Source organism: Vitis riparia, chromosome 3, assembly GCF_004353265.1.
Source record: "Vitis riparia cultivar Riparia Gloire de Montpellier isolate 1030 chromosome 3, EGFV_Vit.rip_1.0, whole genome shotgun sequence".
NCBI lineage: Eukaryota > Viridiplantae > Streptophyta > Magnoliopsida > Vitales > Vitaceae > Vitis > Vitis riparia.
Genome location: NC_048433.1, coordinates 18,654,578 through 18,674,471, shown reverse-complemented (window position 1 = coordinate 18,674,471; position 19,894 = coordinate 18,654,578). Strand labels below are relative to the sequence as shown.

The 19,894-nt window shown below is 37.6% G+C and overlaps 1 protein-coding gene across 1 annotated transcript; it reads left to right on the top strand.

Annotated features, from left to right (window-relative positions):
• Positions 1–4,947: 4,947 nt before the first annotated feature.
• LOC117911019 lies at positions 4,948–5,343 on the top strand. Its single transcript, XM_034825187.1, has one exon. The coding sequence runs from the start codon at positions 4,948–4,950 to the stop codon at positions 5,341–5,343; it is 396 nt and encodes a 131-aa protein (XP_034681078.1).
• Positions 5,344–19,894: the final 14,551 nt, after the last annotated feature.

Sequence of the window (19,894 nt, the reverse complement as noted above, 5' to 3'; positions counted from 1 at the left end):
ATTTTCTGCTTTATTTCAGGTTTTGAGGATTCCTATATCCTTTAATTTGTTATTGGGTCGGCCTTAGATCCATAGAGCCAGAGCTATACCATTTTCCCTTCATTAGAAGGTGAAGTTCATACATGAGGGCAGAGTCATTACTATACAGTCTACTGGATACACTTATTCTACTTCTGAGCCAATATTAGAGATTAGTCATAGCAACGACGACCTATTTCTGACTGGTTTCACCTTTGACAAGATACAGACTGTGGAGGTAGAGCAGTTCCATAGAGATCATGTGGCGCTTCCTTTTGATGAGCATGGTAGTACAGTGGTTTTGGATATGATGAGGTTGATTACTACTCAAAAAGTGCTATTTTATAGCTTGTAATTAACTCTTTTAAACACTTTTGAGTAGTAGTTATTACATTTTAACTCAATTGGCCTGTTAAGGACCCTTACAATTGTTTCTAATCAAATTGTGTTAAGTATTACTGTTTTTGATAGCTTTTTTTATCACCAAAGCAATCTAAGATGAGAGGAAGCTTTATATAATCCATGGCAAAGCAAATGGAAGCTCATTTACATGAAGAATTCAAGCTTTTGAGCTTCGTAGTTCTTTGCCAAAGCCAATCAAGAATGCAAGGAGGAAAAATAGAGAAATCTAACATGAAGAATTCAAGAGGATAGAAACTATTGGACACATTTCGAGCACTTCCTGGAGTTCATTTCATACATACTATATGTCGTTTCGAAGCTTGGGAAGTCAGGAGTCTAACGCTTCAAACGGTGTGCGAATTGGAGTTGAAACGAAGAAGTTATGGCCGTTTGAAGACAACCACATCAAGCTATGCGAAATTTCGCAGCCCAAAGCCCATTTTGCAGCTGCGAAATGAGATGCGAAACCGACCTTTGGCACACGAGTGCCATTTCGCAGCCCATGCCTCCATTTTTGCAGCTGTGAACCACGTTGTGAAACCACCTCCAAGCTGCGAATCAAGTTGCAAATCATCTCCAAGTTGCGGAATCACCTCCAAGTTGCAAAATCACAAATTCAACTTGCAAAATCAAAGTTCAAACTTGCAAAATGGACAATTCAACGTACGAAATCCACCTGTGCAATCTCAGATATTTGGTACCGACTAAGTTAGATTTTTTCTCAAGATTTTTTGTGTAAATTTCTATTTTCTCCTTGTAATCAGTCAAAGATATTATTGAGATATTTCTTAGAAAATATCTTCTCTATATATATCTTTGAACCATGATGTAATCAATAGATGTAATCCGATGAGAGGAGGATCATAAGGAAGAAATATATCTACAGAGCACTTGCTCTGCTTTTCTTATATATTTTTGTTTTCTCGTTATTTTTATTTCTAGCAAATCAAACTCTAAGGATGTTTCCTTAGAGGATGAGTGGCTAGGCTTTTTGTCTCTTGGAGTGAAGAAAGCCGAGTAAGTTTCCAAATGCAAAAATTGGAAGTTTTGTTGTTTCAGCTTTTAATGAAGAGAAAGTGTGACCCGTTAATGGTTTTTATCTTTTTAGTTAACTTAAAACGCCTTAAAATCACCTGGGCCAACACTTGGTAAGACAAGTGGTCTCCATCCATTGAGATACACTAGTTTATCTCTTGCGAGCCTTTGGGAGATGGTTTAAAGGTAGGATTTTCTAGAATAGCCAACACTTGGTTAGCTTTTGGACTCCAAGGAGACATCCATTAGTTATCTCTTGCGAGCTTTTGACGAGTAATCCAAGGTTAAAGATCACCTTGAATGGCAAATGCTAGGTAAGAGGTATAAGCCATTGCAAGATGCATCAATGATAGGGATTTAGTGTTTGAACCCATTAAGGGGAAGCATTTGTACCACACCGGTTCGGGAAATAACTATATGTTAAATCCCCAATACGAGGAAAAGAAACAAGTGACCGGAACTTTCTTTTTGTATTAGGAACCTGAGCCTAGTGATCTGAAACTCCAAGAAACACTTTTCTTTGTAATTAAAATCAGTTACTATTTTTGTTAGCTTAAAACCAACCTTTTCAAACATCTTTATGTTTTCTTTTAAAGCTAGCCTTGAAATGAAAAAACACCAATTCATCTTTGAATTAATATCAATTGTGGAGTGAAAACCCATCCCAGTGAATGATCCTAGAGCCACTATGCTATGCTAGTTGAGGCTATCCTAGTACATGGTGTAATAGGTTATAAATTTTGTTGATTACTCCCGTTTGAGGACCAAAATCAAGGCACCAATTGGGCACAAATCAGAGGTCTATGTCTTTCTTACTTGGTTTGGGTTTAGGACGTCATCAGCATGGCTCTGGAGAGTTCATTGCCCTAGTTGATCACGATACTCCTTTCAGTCTTGGTTTTGTTCCTACTAAGGTCGATTTTCGATATATGGCGTGATTGCACAAGAAGAGGGTGAGAGCCCGATTGACTCACACGCCATTTGACTATCCTATTCGCCCATACAACATGCGCTTGGCGAACTATTTCGTGAGGACACCGGAACTACAAAAGCATTCAGGTGGGATTATTGATGGATTCAGCACTGTTCAGGAGGTTGACCTTCAACGTTTTGTCCATCAATTGCGATTGAGTGATAGAACTCCTGGCATTTCCACTCCTACTTTAGCTACCCCATCATCTCTAGATCATATGAGCCTCATGACACTCTATTTCTCGGATGAAGTCGATGAGCATGGGACATTTTCCAAGATTGGGGACATGGTGGATGGAGTTGTTCCACACGACAAGTACATTGATGAGATGTTTGCAATGAGTATGAGCCAGATTGATGGGATAGTTCAGCCTAAGCTTGCTTCGCCATTTGATCTCTTTGGGCTGTCCGTCATCGAGGTTGCCGAGGAAATCCACACTGCTCATGCTTTGGAGTTTTCAGATGGTGATGTTATAGTTGTTGATGATTTGTTTGAGGGTCTAGTTGGCCCAGTTGAGGGAGCGTCTCACTTTGTGGACCCACTTCTTTCATTTGATGTTTTATCGGGGTTTGTCTCTCGTTTTGATGATGTTCATGACTCTTTATTTATGGATTTGAGCATTTTCGAGTATCTGCCTGTCTCTTGTGATGTTACTTTATTTGCACTCTCTTCATCCAAATCATAGATATTTGATATAGATGATGAGATTGCACATCATTATTAAGATGATGACTCATCTTCTACTTCTGACCCGAGCCCTATCGATCAGAAGGTTTCACCTGCTATAAGAGACATTGAGACTATTGATTTTGGTACAGTAGACCAGCCTAGGGAGCTGAGGATTGATTGGATTTGTCTACAGATGAAAGAGATGGCCTCACCTAGTTGCTCAGGTCATATTTGGATGTTTTTGAATGGTCTTATGAGGACATGTCAGGCCTTGATCCATCCATAGTCCAGCATCACTTGCCACTTCTGCCTCATGTCAGACAGGTTAAGCAGAAGTTGAGGCGATTGCACCATCACTGGAGTTTGTAGGTAAAAGAGGAAATTCAGAAGCAGCTCAATGTAGGATTTTTATCAATGGTTGAGTATCCTGAGTGGCTGGCCAATGTCGTTCTTGTTCCAAAAAAAGACGACAAAGTGAGAGTCTGAGTTGATTTCTAAGATCTCAACAAGGCCAGTCCCAATGATGATTTTCCTCTCCCACACATTGACATGCTAGTTGATAGTACAGTAGGCCATTCGATGTCGTCCTTTATGGATGGGTTTTTCGGGTACAGTCAAATCCTGATGGCTCCATAGGACATGGAGAAGACGTCTTTCATTACATATTGAGGTACTTACTGCTACAGAGTGATGTCATTTGGCTTGAAGAATGCATGAGCTACTTATCATAGAGTAGCGACTACTCTTTTCCATGACATGATGCATCGAGACGTCGAGGTCTATGTAGACGACATGATAGTGAAATCCTGAGATAGAGCAGATCACCTAGCAGTTATAGAGAGATTCTTTGAGAGGACCAGAGAGTTCAGATTGAGACTGAATCCCAAGAAGGGCACTTTTGGAGTGACTTATGGGAAGCTACTGGGATACATAGTCAGTGAAAGAGGCATAGAGGTGGATCCAAATAGATCAGAGCCATCCTTGACATGCCTACGCCGAGGATCGAGAGAGAGATTGGAGGCTTCTTGGGTAGACTTCAGTACATCAGCAGATTCACTGCCAGATTGACAGACATCTGTGAGCCTATTTTCCAAATTTTGAGGAAGAGTCAACTTACTATTTGGGATGATCAGTGCCAGCACGCATTTGAGAGGATCAGAGAGTACTTGTTATCACCTCCAATCTTGGCGCCTCCTACACCAGGCCGTCCCTTATTCCTAAACTTGTCAGTCTCACACATAGCATTGGGATGCATGTTGGCTCAGCTAGATGATTCGGGAAAGGAGCGAGCTATTTATTATTTGAGTAAGAGGATGTTAGATTATGAGACAAGATATGTCATGATTGAGAGCTTCTATTTGGCATTGGTTTGGGCTACTCGAAGACTGAGACACTACATGACCGAGTATTCGGTGCACTTGATATCTCGTCTAAATCCCTTGAGATATTTGTTTAACAGGCCTGCTTTGGTTGGTCGACTCACGAGATGGTTGGTACTTTTGACTGAGTTTGACATTCATTATGTCACTCAGAAGTCTATTAGAGGGAGCATTGTTGCGGATCACTTAGCCTTATTACCAGTTTTCGATGGTAGAACGATTGATGATGATTTCCCATATGAGGATGTTGCTGCTGTGACTAGTATATCAGGTTGGTGCATGTACTTTGATATTGTGGCTAACCATTCTAGATATGGGATAGGTGTCTTGTTGATATCCCCTCATGGTGACCACTTTCCTAGATCTGTTCGTTTAGCATTCTCAGATTGACATCCTGCCACGAACAATATTGTTGAGTATGAGACTTGCATCTTGGGATTAGAGATAGCTCTTGAGCTCGGGATCAGATAGATGGAGGTGTTTGGTGACTTCAATCTGATATTAAGACAGATTCAGGGTGAGTGGAAGACTAGAGATGTGAAGCTTAGGCCTTACCATGCATACTTAGAGCTATTGGTTGGGAGATTTGATGATTTGAGATATACACATCTGCTTAGAGCGCAAAACCAGTTTGTTGATGTCTTAGCTACCCTAGCTTCCATGATTGATATTCCTGTTGATACCATTGTTCGCCCTTTACTAATTGAGTCGAGATCTGTTCCTGCCTACTGTTGTTTGGTTGATGAGGCAAAGTTTGATGATGGTTTGCCTTGGTACCATGACATATACCAGTTTTTAAGATTTGGTGCATATCCTGAGACCTTCACGACTAAGGATAAGAGAGCATTGAGACAGTTAGCCACCTAATTTATGATCTGTGGGTAGACATTATATAGACGATCAATTGATGGGATGTTACTACTGTATCTAGATCATGCCTCTACATATCGGGTGATGAGAGAGGTTCATGTGGGAGTCTGTGGATCACATATGGGAGGGCATATGTTAGCCCGTAAGATCATGGGGATTGGCTATTTTTGGTTGACCATGGAGACAGATTGCTGTCAGTTTGTTCAGAGATGTCCAGAATGCCAGATACATCTCATTCACGTGCCCCCTTCAGAGTTACATGCATTGACTTCGCCATGACCATTTTCAGTATGGGGTATAGACATTATTGGGAAGATTTCACCAAAGTCTTCTAGTGGTCATGAGTTCATCCTGGTCGCCATTGATTACTTCACCAAGTGGGTAAAGGCTACTTCATATGCGAGATTGACATCATTTGGGATTGCTAGTCTCATCAGATCACACATTATCTATTCCTATGGAGTCCCTCACGAGCTGATCTCGAACAGAAGAGTACATTTCAGAGCAGATGTTGACACTTTATTACAGAAATATGGTATCCAACATAATAGATTGTTTGCATACAGGTCGCAGACTAATGGGGCAGTAGAGGCTGCGAATAAGAATATTAAGAGGATCTTGCGGAGGATGATTGAGACTTCTCAGGATTGGTCAAAGAAGCTTCCGTTTGCATTGTGGGCTTATCGGACTTCTTTTTGCACCTCTATAGGAGCCACACCTTACTCCTTGGTGTATGGTATAGAGGCAGTGCTACCAGTTGAGATAGAGATGGGTTCATTGAGGATAGCATTGGAGCAGCAGATTTCGGAGACAGATTGAGCCTAGGCTAGATTATACCAGCTCAATCTCCTAGATGAGAGGAGCTTGAGAGCAGTAGACCATGTTCGTGCCTATCAAAGGAAGATGGCCCTTGTATTCAAAAAGCGGTTCAAACTTAGACCGCTATAGAGAGATGACATGGTTATGAAGGTCATGAGGGGATTGATCAGAGACCATAGAGGGAAGTTCAGACCCAATTAGAGCAGACCTTATTTCATTAGGGAGCTGACCCTATAGGGTGTTGCATGGTTGATGGATCTAGATGGAAACCGATTCTTAGAGCTGAACAATGTAGATCAACTGAAGAAGTATTATGTTTGAGACCATGGTCATAGGATGGGTGGCCATCATTTCGATTAACCATATACCTTGTTATTCCCTTTTGACATACAGATTGTTGCTAGCCCATTGAGCCTCGCATATGCCTCAGAGTCTTTCTTTCTTATTGCCTTGTTTACATTTCTATACTGGGATAGGGCCCTTTAGTGTATGCATGCTTCATTTAGGAGTTTCATGAGCCTTCGGCCTACGAGCACATTATTCTCTCATTATTTTTCCTACCATCGCACTACTGCATTCCTTTATATCTCATTGGTTGTGTTCTTCATCTCTTCTTCTTTATTCTATCTACTACTTATTTTTCTTCATATTCTCTCCACCCTGAGTGATGATCCTCCTCAATTCATTACGTGGAAGATAGTCACATCATTTCCACTATCTATCATACGAACACTGATTTAGAGATCCTTAGTTTGAGAAGGTTATCTCGTCAGAGAGAGTTTTTGTCACCTTAACACTTGAGAGTGTGTCTATCCATTATTGATATCATCTTTGGGGTTCATTTGTTTATGTTCAGGGTATGTGCATTTGTATATATGTAAAAAAAAAAAATCTAGGAAAAAGAAAAGAAAAAAATGAAATGAAAAGAAAAATAAGCACATGTGTGTATGTGCATAGTATTCTCCATCATTGAGCGTATATATTGATATCTGAGGGTCATTTTATTTAGTATGTTTGTTATTGAGAGTTCGTATGTGAGCTTTCTGAGATCATCTTTTCTTTGTTTTCATTTTGTCATATATCTTTGAGAGTGAGATGAGTGACCTTCTCCTAGAGACTTTAGGTCATTGTCCTTTCCATCATTATATTCATTATTGATGTGGCTTCACTCCACGTTTGACTTCAGATGATCATCACTTTTCTTCGTATATTTATTGTTTCGCTATCATCCTCGTCATTGCTTGTGATTCATCCTATTCGCTTCACCCCCTTGTTCTTTTCTTACATTGACCTATTCCAGGTTCAATTTTTCCCTTGCATCATTCTTGCGTATCTCATTATCGGTTTGATTTGCCTCATTGTTTCATTATTGATATTATATTCACATTGGGCACCCTCAGGTCTATGGCTCACAAGCTTTTCTATGCATGTTGCATTTTATACATGAGGGCATGGGTTTTTGATCATTGGGTATTTGGGCCTAGTTTCCCTTCATTTCTATTACCTTATCACCCTAGCCTACGTTATGTCCCATGTCTTAAGACCACCCTAAGGCCATGGGATCAAATGTCGTCTTCGACTACCCCTACTTGGACAGGTGTTTGAGATTTGGTTGATATTTAGATATCATCATGCTTCTTCTTCTGAGAGACGCCTCTTTGACATTTGAACTCGATTCAGTTATGGATATGGATGACCAGGATTGCACATTTGATGATGGATGATTCGATGTCGTCTGCTTTATCGATCTACCATACATCTGATTCCATATTGGGGCATATTTCTGTTTCGATTGAGATTTATAGATCTTCATGGAGTCGCATGATCATCCCCACCTATGAGATACACGCCGAGATGACGATCTGTTTGTTATCTTATCATGATCCCCCAGTGGAGCCTCTTTGGAGCCATCCAGTCAAGCCCACATTTTTCGACATTTGGTTGTCATCATGTTTCTCCTTTTGGGGCACACCCTTTTGATTTGTAGGTCCGATTCAGTTATGGACGTGGATGACTAGGATTGCACATTCAATGATGGATGATTTGATATCATCTGGTTTTCCGTATCATCACACATTCGATGTCATACTGGGGCATACTCCCGTTTTGGTTCAGATTTGTAGATCCTCATTAATTTGCATGATTGTTCTCAGTCGTGAGATACACGTTGGGCCAATGGTTTGCTTTCATTTTGTCCTGATTCTTCATTGGAGTCTTTCTCAAGCCATTAAGTTAGGCTCATATTTTCTTATATTATCATGATTCTTAGATGGAGTTATCTCAGGTGCATAGACTCCCACATCATCATTTCAGTGGAGTACATGTCAAATTTCTTATACATTTCCCATTGAGTTATTCTCGAGTTATCAGGATAGACCGGATGCCTTAGTTGCTATACTGGGGCATATTTCCCTTTTTTTAGCTGTGAAGATGATTTTTTTCTCACAAACTTGTTACAATCTTCATCACTTAGCCGATGGATATTTATTTGCATTACTGGTCATTGTTTCAATGATTTTTGCCGAGATGAGCCTCCAGAGGAGCACAACCTTCGGGTTTTGGCTGTCCCACTATCCATGACTCTTCCGTAGATTGTTATGTTGAGGTCGCGCTAGTTACCCCAACGGAATATTCTCTTGAGGTCCCCTAGTGGATCAGTCATTTGAGATGACGATGGACTTCTCTTATAGAGCATTTTGAGTTAGAAGTGCCTGACTTATTGTGACACATCATTAGGCCTTGTGATTTAGTCGGATGAATTGTGAGGCCATACTTATAGTCGATTTTACCATTCCGACTCACTAGCAAATCATCTTTTGAGACTCATAGAGTCTCTTTCAGACCCTTTCAGTAGATTGGGAGTTGTGGTGGCACGCTACATTGAAGCATATTTCCCTCTTCATCATTTCCTTGCAGCTCAGCGTTCAGAGCTGCCATCTATTCTCAGTTTGACATTCAGAGTCATCATTCTCAGTTTGACGTTCAAAGTCATCATTCTCAGTTTAACGTTCAGAGTCATCCTTCTCAATTTTGGCGTTCAAAGCCACCATTTCTTTTTAGTTTGGCGTTTAGAGCCACCATCTCTTTTCAGTTTGGCGTTTAGAGCCACCATCCCTTCTTAGTTATAACGTTTAGAGTCGCCATCTTTTTATAGCTTGGTGTTCAGAGTCGTCATATCTACTCAGTTACGACATTCGGAGTCGTCCTGCTCAGTTTGACATTAAGAGATGTCAGTTCTCAGTTATGGCGTTCAAAGCCATCATCGCTTCTCAGTTACGACGTTTAGAGTCGTCTTTCTCAGTTTGACATTCAGCGATGTTAGTTCTCAGTTATGGCGTTCAGAGTCTTCATCTTCTTCAGTTTGGCATTCAGAGCCGCATCTCCAGCTTGGTATTCAGAGTCACTATCCCTTCACAGTTTGACGTTTAGAGCCTTCATCTTATTCAATTTGGCGTTCAGAGCCACATCTCCAGCTTAGCGTTAGAGTCACTATCCCTTCACAATTTGATGTTCAAAGCCCTCATCTTCTTCAGTTTGGCATTCAAAGCCGCCATATCTTCTCAGTTACGAAATTCAAAGTCGTCCTGCTCAGTTTGATATTCAGAGATGTCAGTTCTCAGTTATGGCGTTCAGAGCCACCATCTCCTTACAGCTTGACGTTCAGAGCCATTATTGCTTCTCAGTTACGACATTCAGAGTCGTGTTTCTCAGTTTGACATTCAAAGATGTTAGTTCTCAGTTATGGCATTCAGAGCCTTCATCTTCTTCAGTTTGGTGTTCAGAGCCGCATCTCTAACTTGGCATTCAGAGTCACTATCCCTTTACAGTTTGATGTTCAAAGCCTCCATCTTCTTCAATTTGGCATTTAGAGCCACATCTCCAGCTTGGTGTTCAGAGTCACTATCCCTTCACAGTTTGACGTTCAGAGCCTTCATCTTCTTCAGTTTGGCGTTCAGAGCCGCCATATCTTCTCAATTTGGCCTTTAGAGACATGTTTTCAATTTGGCGTTTAGAGCCACCATCCCTTCTCAGTTTGGGCATTCAAAGCCACCATCTCTTTTTAGTTTGGCGTTCAGAGTCACTGTCCCTTCACAGTTTGGTGTTCAGAGACATCATCTTATCATGATCGGGCATTCGCTACCACATTTTCAGTGTTTAGAGCTACATTCCCGGTGTTTAGAGCCGTCATTCATAGTTTGGAGTTCAGAGTCGTTGTTCACTCCTGGAGTTTAGAGCCATCATATCTTAGGTTTGGCGTTTAGAGCCATTAGTCAACTTGACATTTAGAGCCATCATATATTGAGTTTGGCATTCAGAGCCATTAGTTAGTCTAGCATTCAAAGCCATCATTTTCCTCTAGTTCGGCGTTCAGAGCTACATTCCTAACATTTAGAGTTGTCTTTCTCTTTTAATTCGGTGTTTAGAGCCACATTGCTAGCATTTAAGGTTTCCATTTTCTTTTAGTTTAGCATTCAGAGTCATTCTTACTATTCGAAGCCACTTTCATCAATTTTAAGCGTTCAGAGCCATGTCTTTAGTTAGGCATTTAGAGCCATCATCTTCTTCAGTTTAGCGTTCAGAGACGTGTCTTCATTTTGGCATTTGTAGCCATTTTCCAACTTGGCATTCGGTGCCACCATCTTCCTTTAGTTTTGGCGTTAAGAGTTGTTGTGCATACTCATTCAGGCATTTAGAGTCACCATTTTTCCTCCTTTTTGGCATTCAAAGTCATTTTTCCTCAGCCATATCATTCAGAGTCATAGCTCCTGACATTCATATTCATTGGCATTACATATCTTGCCTTCACGATTTTACATTCGTCCTCATTTTCCTCACCCTGTTACCTTGTGCTTATCATTTGTTCATCATGCTCTTCTAGACTTTCCCTTCCACTGCACATGACATAGTCCTTTGAGTTCACGATGCATTTTCGGTCTTGTTGTTGGACACCCCACACTTAGCGTTCTTATGTAGTTTACATAGGCTAGTTCCCATTTGGACGCCTTCTTTCCTGTACTCCAAGGTGGTTCGACCATTACTCATCTTTGACATTGATCTTTGAGTCACTTTTGGAAACATCTTAAAGGGAGTCTGGATCCATAGTGCAGCTTTAGAGGCACTCTAAGGACTACCCTTCTCTTAGGATTTTTAGAGTCATTTTTGTTCATTTGTGGGTTCGAGCAAGTTTGCATTCTACTTGTGTACCTTTAGGTGTCTTTCTTTTTCTTCGGTAGAGTTCACTTCATTCCACTCACTATTCACACTTTCTTTTCACTCTAGTGTTCATATTCCTTACACTCATGAATTCTACCAAAGAGGGGCATATTTGTAGACCCCTCTTGGACTAGGGGATTTTTCTCACGCCCGGGAATAGCTGCCTTTTTTATTTTCTGGAGGAGCCAACCTGCATGGGATGTGTGTTAAAGATGTGACTAGGCAATGACAGTGGTTGAAGTAGTGGAGCAGAGGAGTAGTTGGAAAGGGGATGGTTGGAACGAGATAGAGGAAATGACGATCTAAGTAAGAGCAGGGAGTCGGTAGAAGCTGGCATGAAAAGAAAAAGTAAGAGAAGACAGAAAAGAGAGGTGTGAGAGAGTTTTTTTTTAGTAGGTGAGGTTTTGGGAGAAGAAACGGGCAAGTAGGAAGAGGAAGCAAAAGTGAGAGTCGTTTTGGGTTTTTTGGGGCATTTGTAAAAAGAAAAAAAATAATTAGGAGAAAAGAGGAAGTAGAAAGAGAAGATTGCAGCTTGTTGGAAGCCAAGCAATATTTTACTTGAAGGGAATCACTTAGGTTTAACTATTTCACACCTTAGGCTCTCCATTTTTTTTTAACAGACATACCATGTTCCTTACTGATATTTGGATTTTTTATTTATTTATTTATTTATTTATTTTTATTATTTTATTATTATTATTATTATTTTACGTTTGAATGTGTTAAGCCTATTTCCTATTTCTATTTACTTGATCTCTGTTTCACCTGAATGCGCTGTATGGTAGATATGCCATTGTTCATGTGTTAAGATCACTCAAACTTTCCCACTAACTTTTAAAACTCATCAGCATTTATGGAATGGAGCTAGATTTGACTGTGTTATTTTCGTTTGTGCATGCTCTATTTTTCTTTACCTTCTCCTCTGTTCTTGGTATATTTTAGGGTGTCAAGTATCATGTTTGAGGTTGGCCATCTTGTTTGGGGGTGTTTCCGAGAGGGCACCATGAGCTATTTTTCATACTGTTAGAAATTTCTAGGTGTTTGAGAGCCATATGGGTCACATTGAAGGCTTAGGAAGAGATGTGGAGAGGTGATTCGGGAAAGAGAAAGTGAAAAAAAAATGGTGCTTGAAGGAAACTGCTCCGGCGGTGACACACGGTCTTGCTCAATCTGCTTGGTGAAGTGGGCAGTTGCACCGGTCACCAGTAACGACGGCAGCATTTTCTAGGTGCTGCCGGATTACTGCCACTGCTTCCGTCTCTGTTGCATCGATGCGTGGTTGCCATAACTCATCACTGCTCCACCCAAATCATTCCTCCATGGAATGGATGTAAACCACTTGCCATAGATGCCCGACTATGAAGAAGAAGCCGATATTTCGTCACCAAACAACGCCACTCTTCCACCCACCAACAACGTTCCGCCTCCCATTACGCTAACTCTTCCTTCTGTCATCAACTAAGTATATTTCAGGGTTGTCGCCTTCTGGAGGTGGAACGAGGCCCTGCATGGTGATTCATGTGCTACCATGTGTAAATGGGTTGTGAGTTGGTGCTTTTCATAGAGAAGTGGGGCTTCATTACTCCTCTCCCAAAAGTCAGTAGTTCACTAATGACATGAAAAGGTTTAAACAAATGATGAATGACAAGTCAATAGTGGCATGAGAATTTTCATAAGTGGTAGGGCACTTCAAGTTTTCTAATTAAATAACACCCTTCAGTGTGTGGGTCCAGTTGTGGCCTCATGGTGAAAATTATTTTTTTTTTCCTCACATGTCAAAGTTTGATTTTCGTAAATTCTTTTTAAATGATTCTTAAAATCCCGGTTTCTCAAATAATCTCATTTCTATTCCAATTTTCAAATTTAATTCTTAAATATTCCATTTTAAAATAATTTTTCAAATCTTTAATTTTTAAAATTTAATTTCCAAAACTTCTATTTTCAAATGATCGCCCAAAATTCCGATTTTCAAATAATTTTCAAAACTTTAATTCTCGAAATTCAATTTTCCAAAACTCCATTTTTTAAAATTTAATTCTTCAAAATTCAATTCTCAAAATAATTTTCTAAGACTCTAATTTTGAATTTAATTTTCCAAGATTCAAATTTTTAAATTTAAATTTTCAAAAATTCCAAAATTTCAAATTTAATTTTTAAAATTCCAATTCTTAAATTTAATTTTCAGAACTCCAATTTCTTTCAAATAATTTTCAAAACTCCAATTTTCAAATTTAATTTTTCAAACTTTAATTTTCAAATAATTTTTCAAAATTCCAATTTTCAAATTTATTCTTTTAGAAATTTCCATTCTTAAATAATTTTCCAAAATTTCAATTTTCAGATTTAATTTTTAAGAAATCTCATTCCCAAATAATTTTTCCAAGTTCCAATTTTCATGACTTCTAGTTTCAAATTATTTTTCTAAAATTCCAATTTTCTAATTTAGTTCTTAAAACTTCAATTTTCAAATAAGTTTCAAAACTTGATTTTCAAAAATTTGTCTTTCAAATGGTTTTAAATCTTTTAAATTTATTTATTTAATTTGTTTATTCACCTAATTTAATTATTTTATTTATTCATATTTCATATAATTATTTATTTATTTATTTATTTTATTATTTTACTTTATTTATTTATTTGTCATTATTATTATTATTATTATTATTATTATTATTATTGTTATTTTCTTCTTCTTTTTTCTTTTTCTTTTCTTCAGTAAAATCCTGATTCACCAAAACCTAATTTTTAATAAACTTGCTGCCATTTTTTATTCAGGCATGCATCTTGTGATTTTCTTTGATTTTTAATAATTTTCTCGTTTTTCACTATTTTTAATAAGCATCAAGGCAATTTTCATAATTCCAAAATAATAGAATTTGTGAGATTAATTCATGCAAGATGAATTGGGCTTTGATGGGGACCCTATATATGAGTTTTTTCTTCTGATTGTCAATTGTTATGCTTAATGAGTATTGTCTAATCTTTGTCTTGCACTTTGATATGCATGTGATATATTTTGTATTCGTTATTGCGCACTAACTTTATTTCATGATAGTGCTTTATTACCTGCTGCCAAAGTACGCTCTCACTCTCACTTTGTTAATTTATTCATTATCATGACTTGCTTTTAATCTATGATCTCTTTGGTATCCACTGATCTCCTAGTTAATTGTCATGCTTGTTTCACCTTATTTAGCAGAGACCCATTTTTAGGGGCTTAGAGGGGTGCTACGGTTTTTACCTTACCTTCCTAATGAATAACCTGACTCCTGGACCCAAACTCGATTTTTCACGGACCTGTTTTTTTCCTTCAGGATTCACACTTAGGGTTTTTATTTCTTATTTTGTTTTTCCCTCAAAAAATAAAACAAAAATAAATGGCGACTTCAAGTCTTTTTCTAAAAATCAAATTTTCACCATTGAGTGGGAACGCATCTAGCAAAATGCGGGGTCCACACTCTTATAATTGAAAATTACAATGTCGATTAAAAAAGAGAGAGAAATAAAAAAAATGAATGCAAATATTTGACCAATAAATCAACCATGTTTTTTCAAATAATAAAAGTACTCAATTTGTGAAATGATCGAAATATTATATATATATATAAGTCTTATTGATTTTGATAAATTTTTTTAAATGAATTCAATAGAAAAAAAAATTATTTTAATAGATATTTTAAAAATAACAATTTATTAAAAATCAATAATGTTAATAATAAGGATTATAAATACAAGTCTTGATTTGACTAATGTTTAAAAATTAAATAAGAAATTTGTTTTGGAAAAAAGTTTTGGAAGTAGTTTATATTTATAAAATTTAATAATCTCATCAATTTGTTTTACCAAAATGTTTAAACCTTTTTACTAAACAATTAATAATTTAATAAAATTTAATAAAAAAACCTTTATAGTTTTCTTTCTAAAAAGAAAATTTAAAAGTTTTCTTTGTTGAACATTGTTTAAAAGTTACGTGCACGTAGAAGCAGAGCGACAAGTTTTGGAAGTAGTTTTTCTATTTTTTATTTATTTTTAAATTTCTCTTTCCATTTATCTTAAGGAAGCATGTACCATTCCTTGATTCTTAATTTTGGGGGCCATCATGTAAAAAGGAAGCCCATGTCAATTCTTTATGAAAAAATTTCCAATGTAAACTAATTTCATATTGTAAAACATGATATATATATATATATATATATATATATATATATATATATATATATATATATATATATACTAACTTTTTGAAAAACGGTTATCAAAACAAATCTCCAGCCCATAAGACGACCATTAGCTTCTCTCTTCTAACTCTTTCTTTTCCCTATTCTCTTCAACTGCCTTTCTCCTTTTCTCCATTGTAACCCTCCTCTGATCTTCCACTTTCTTTTCTATAAAGGCAAAAACCCCTAAACCAGAGAGAACCAAGACAGAAAACCCACCAAATGAAGCCCAAGAAACCTCACCAGTCCGAGAGATATCTCCACAGACACAGTTCCAAAGCCCATTTAGTCTAAGAACCCAAGAAAGAGTTCCAAACAAACCTCTAAACCCTTCATCCATAGTTGCTAAAAATAAAGAAAATAAAATTACTCCAAAAACCCTAGCAACCTAGAGAGATCCCCAAAGTCTTGAAAACCTCACCTCACTGGTCTCTTTCCAAAATCAACCCCATACCATAGAGCCTTAGTTTGAAAAGTCACTTCCCTGTAAAAGGGAAGAGTGAGTGTCATAGAGTGAATGAAGAAGACAGGTGGGGTCCATGTTATGATGGAAAAGTCTGTGGTTGTTAGAACTAAGATAATAAAGAGAGAAAAAAGTGAGAAATAGGGAAAGAAAGGGCTCAGATTCAATCTGGAAGAAATCCTCTGTGTTTTGTTTACAGAGCAAACCTCAGTATTTATATTACAATAGTTTCTTCTCACTAACTAACTTGCTTACACGTGTGCAACACTAATAATCTGTTATAGCAATCTAACATCCTCTTAACAGCTAACAAACTAACAGCTTAGCAAACTAATAGTTAACAAATTATTATTTTATAATCCTAACATCCCCCCTCAAACTCAAAGTACTTAAATCAAGAACTCTGAGTTTGCTTCTAAGTAGAGAAAATCTGGAGCTGGGTATAGCTTTGGTAAAAAGATTTGCTATTTGGTCACTTGAAGGAACATGTCTCACATCAATAAGCTTTTGAATAACTTTCTCACGCACAAAATACAAATCAAGCTCAATATGTTTGGTTCTAGCATGTAAAATTGGATTTGCAGATAACAATACCGTGCTCATATTATCACACCATACTGCTGGAGTTCTGGGTAATGTGATCCTCAATTCACTTAGTAGGGCAGTTAACCATGTGATCTCAGCAGTTATTCCAGCTAAGCTTCTGTATTTTGCCTCTATAGATGATCTAGAGACAATATGTTGTTTCTTTGAGCACCAAGAAACTAGATTATTTCCAAGATAGACACAATAACCGGATGTAGATCTTCTATCATATGGACTTGATGCCCAATCAGCATCACAAAATCCCACCAAATTTAAAGTACTTGAATAGGTCAAATGAAGTCCATATTGAATAGTGTTTTTCAAGTATCTAAGTATCCTTTTTACTGTTTTCCAGTGTTCTTCTTGTGGATCCTTCAAATATTGACAAACTCGATTGACACAAAAGGAAATTTTTGGCCTGGTGATAGTGACATATTGAAGTGCACCTACAACACTCTTATAGAATTGAATGTCTTGCACAGTACCACTTCCAGACACTGTAAGTTGTTGACCACTGATCATGGGAGTATTCATGCCTTTTGCATTGTTCATTTTGGTTTTACATAAGAGATCATGCACATACTTAGTCTGAGACAAGTGTAAACCTTCAGTGGTGTGTTTCACTTGTATGCCCAAGAAATAGTCTATCTCACCAAGATCTTTAAGAGAAAAACTCTTGTTTAATTGTGAGATTAATTATTGAATTACACAAGGATTGCTGCCAATAACCAGTATATCATCAACATATACTAGGAGAAAGGTAGTGTGATCCATAGTGAACCTTGTGAATAAAGACTGATCAGATTTAGCAGATGTAAAACCAAGATCTATAAGTGCTTCATAGAGTTTCTCAAACCAGGAACGTGGTGCCTGTTTGAGTCCATATAGAGATTTGTGGAGCTTGCATACTAAATGAGAAGTGGACTTTTCAATAAAGCCTTTAGGTTGTTCCATATAAACTTCTTCTTGTAGATCTCCATTCAAAAAAGCATTGTTGATATCAAGTTGTTGAATTTTCCAATTCCTTGATAATGCTATGGTGAGAACCACCCTAATAGTAGTAGGCTTCACAACAGGGCTAAATGTTTCTGTATAATCAAATCCAGCTGTTTGGTGAAACCCCTTTACAACGAGTCTAGCTTTATATTTGTTAATAGAACCATCTGGATTTTCTTTAACTCTGAAAATCCACTTACATCCTATTACTTTTCTACCAGCTGGAAGGTCAACCAAAGACCACGTATTGTTTCTCAAGAGAGCAGAATATTCATCTATCATGGCTATTTTCCAGTTCTCATTTTGCAAGACTTCATCAGCAGATTGAGGTTCTTTGGTAACACTGTATACTTTTGGTTTAAATATGCCCTTTTTGGATCTGGTAATCATATAATGTGTATCTCCAATAGTACTTGGGATAGATGATGATACAATGGGAGCATTAGAGTCTTGACAGTTTTCCAAGTGAGTGGTTGTGTTGACAGGAGGAATTGGTGGTGATTAACTAAAGGAGAGAGGTTGAGAAATGGAAGAATGTTGAGGTTGAGAGGAAAGAGATTCTGAAAATGGAAATAGATGTTCATAAAAAATAACATCTCTGGATATGAAAATTTTACCGGAGGGGTTTAAACACTTGTAGCCTTTATGAGTGAGGCTATAACATAGAAATGTACATTGTATAGACCGAAAGACAAGTTTATGGTTGTTATATGGTCTAGTGTTGGGATAGCAAGCACAACGAAAGATTCTAAGAGCCTTGTAATAAGGAACATGATTAAAAAGAAGCTGTAAGGGAGACTTACCATGTGAAACTGGAGAGGGCAACCTATTATGCAAGAATACAAATGTTCTAAATGATTCATCCTAATATTTGAAAGACATTAAGGCTCTAGCAAGTAAGGTAAGACCATTCTCAACAATATGTCTGCGCTTCCTTTCAGCTACACCGTTTTGTTGGTGAGTGTGAGGACAAGAAATCCTATGAATAATGCCATTTATAGTAAGGTAATCAGTAAAAGCACAAAATTCACCCCCCCAATCAGATTGTAGGCATTTAATTTTGAACCCTAATTGTAATTCAGCTTGAGCCTTGAAATTCTGAAAGGTTTGAAACGAATCAGATTTGTTTCTTAAAAGGTAGATCCAAGTAGACCTAGAAAAGGCATCCACAAAACAGATATAGTACTTATAGCCATTGGATGATTGAACAGGTGATGGTCCCCATAAGTCTGAGTACACTAGTTGTAGAGGTTCTTGATATTCAGATATAAAAGTAGGAAAGGGGAGCATATGTATTTTGCCAAGACATCAAGCTTTACACACAAAATCATGTAGAATTTTATTGAATTTGGAAAGTTTACAAAGACTCATAACATTTTGTACAATCTTGAAAGATGGATGACCAAGTCTATCATGCCAAAGACCAACTGTAGAGCTACCATTATGAGATTGGAGATCTGAAACATGTACAGACACTTGACAGTTTGCACTAGGACCAGATTGATGGGAAGTGACACTTTGTGAAAGAGAAACTTGAGATGGAGCAGATTTTTGAAGTTGAATTTGTGATGAATCAAATGCATATAGGTCACCTTTAAGTTTGCCCTCCATAACCACAATTTTGGAAACCTAATCTTTGACAAGACAAAAATTAGGATGGAATTCAAAGAATACATTGTTGTCTCTAGCAAATTTAGATACACTCAACAAGTTCTTTGTGATTTCAGGAACATGAAGAAGATAATTTAAAGACAAAAGCTGAGAAGTGAAAGGAGAGGAAAACTGTGAAAGGCCAATATATTTAATAGAGATTCCCATACCATTGCCAACACGAACTTGCTCATTGCCATAGTATGGTGTGTGTTCAACCAGATTATTGGCATTTGCAGTCACATGGTTCGAGGCACTTGAGTTTGGATACCAATTAGTATCACAAATGTTTTCTGGTGTAGCCATCAGGACTTGCATGTTAGGCTTGTTGCCACCCTGAATCTGTGTTTGAGGTGACTTTTGAAAACTAGGAGTGAAACCAAGAGTACGAGGACTCTGAAAACTAGGATCGTATCTGTAGTAACACCTATCTGTAGAATGACCAATCTTCATGCACACTTGGCATACCAATTTTTCAGCATTAGTAGTAGCATTATTATTCCAAGTGTTCCAAGATCTCTAACCACCATTGTTAAAACCACCTCTACCTTGAAAACCACCCCTTCCTCTGGGAGAAAAATTACCTCTGCCAAAATTAGGGCTA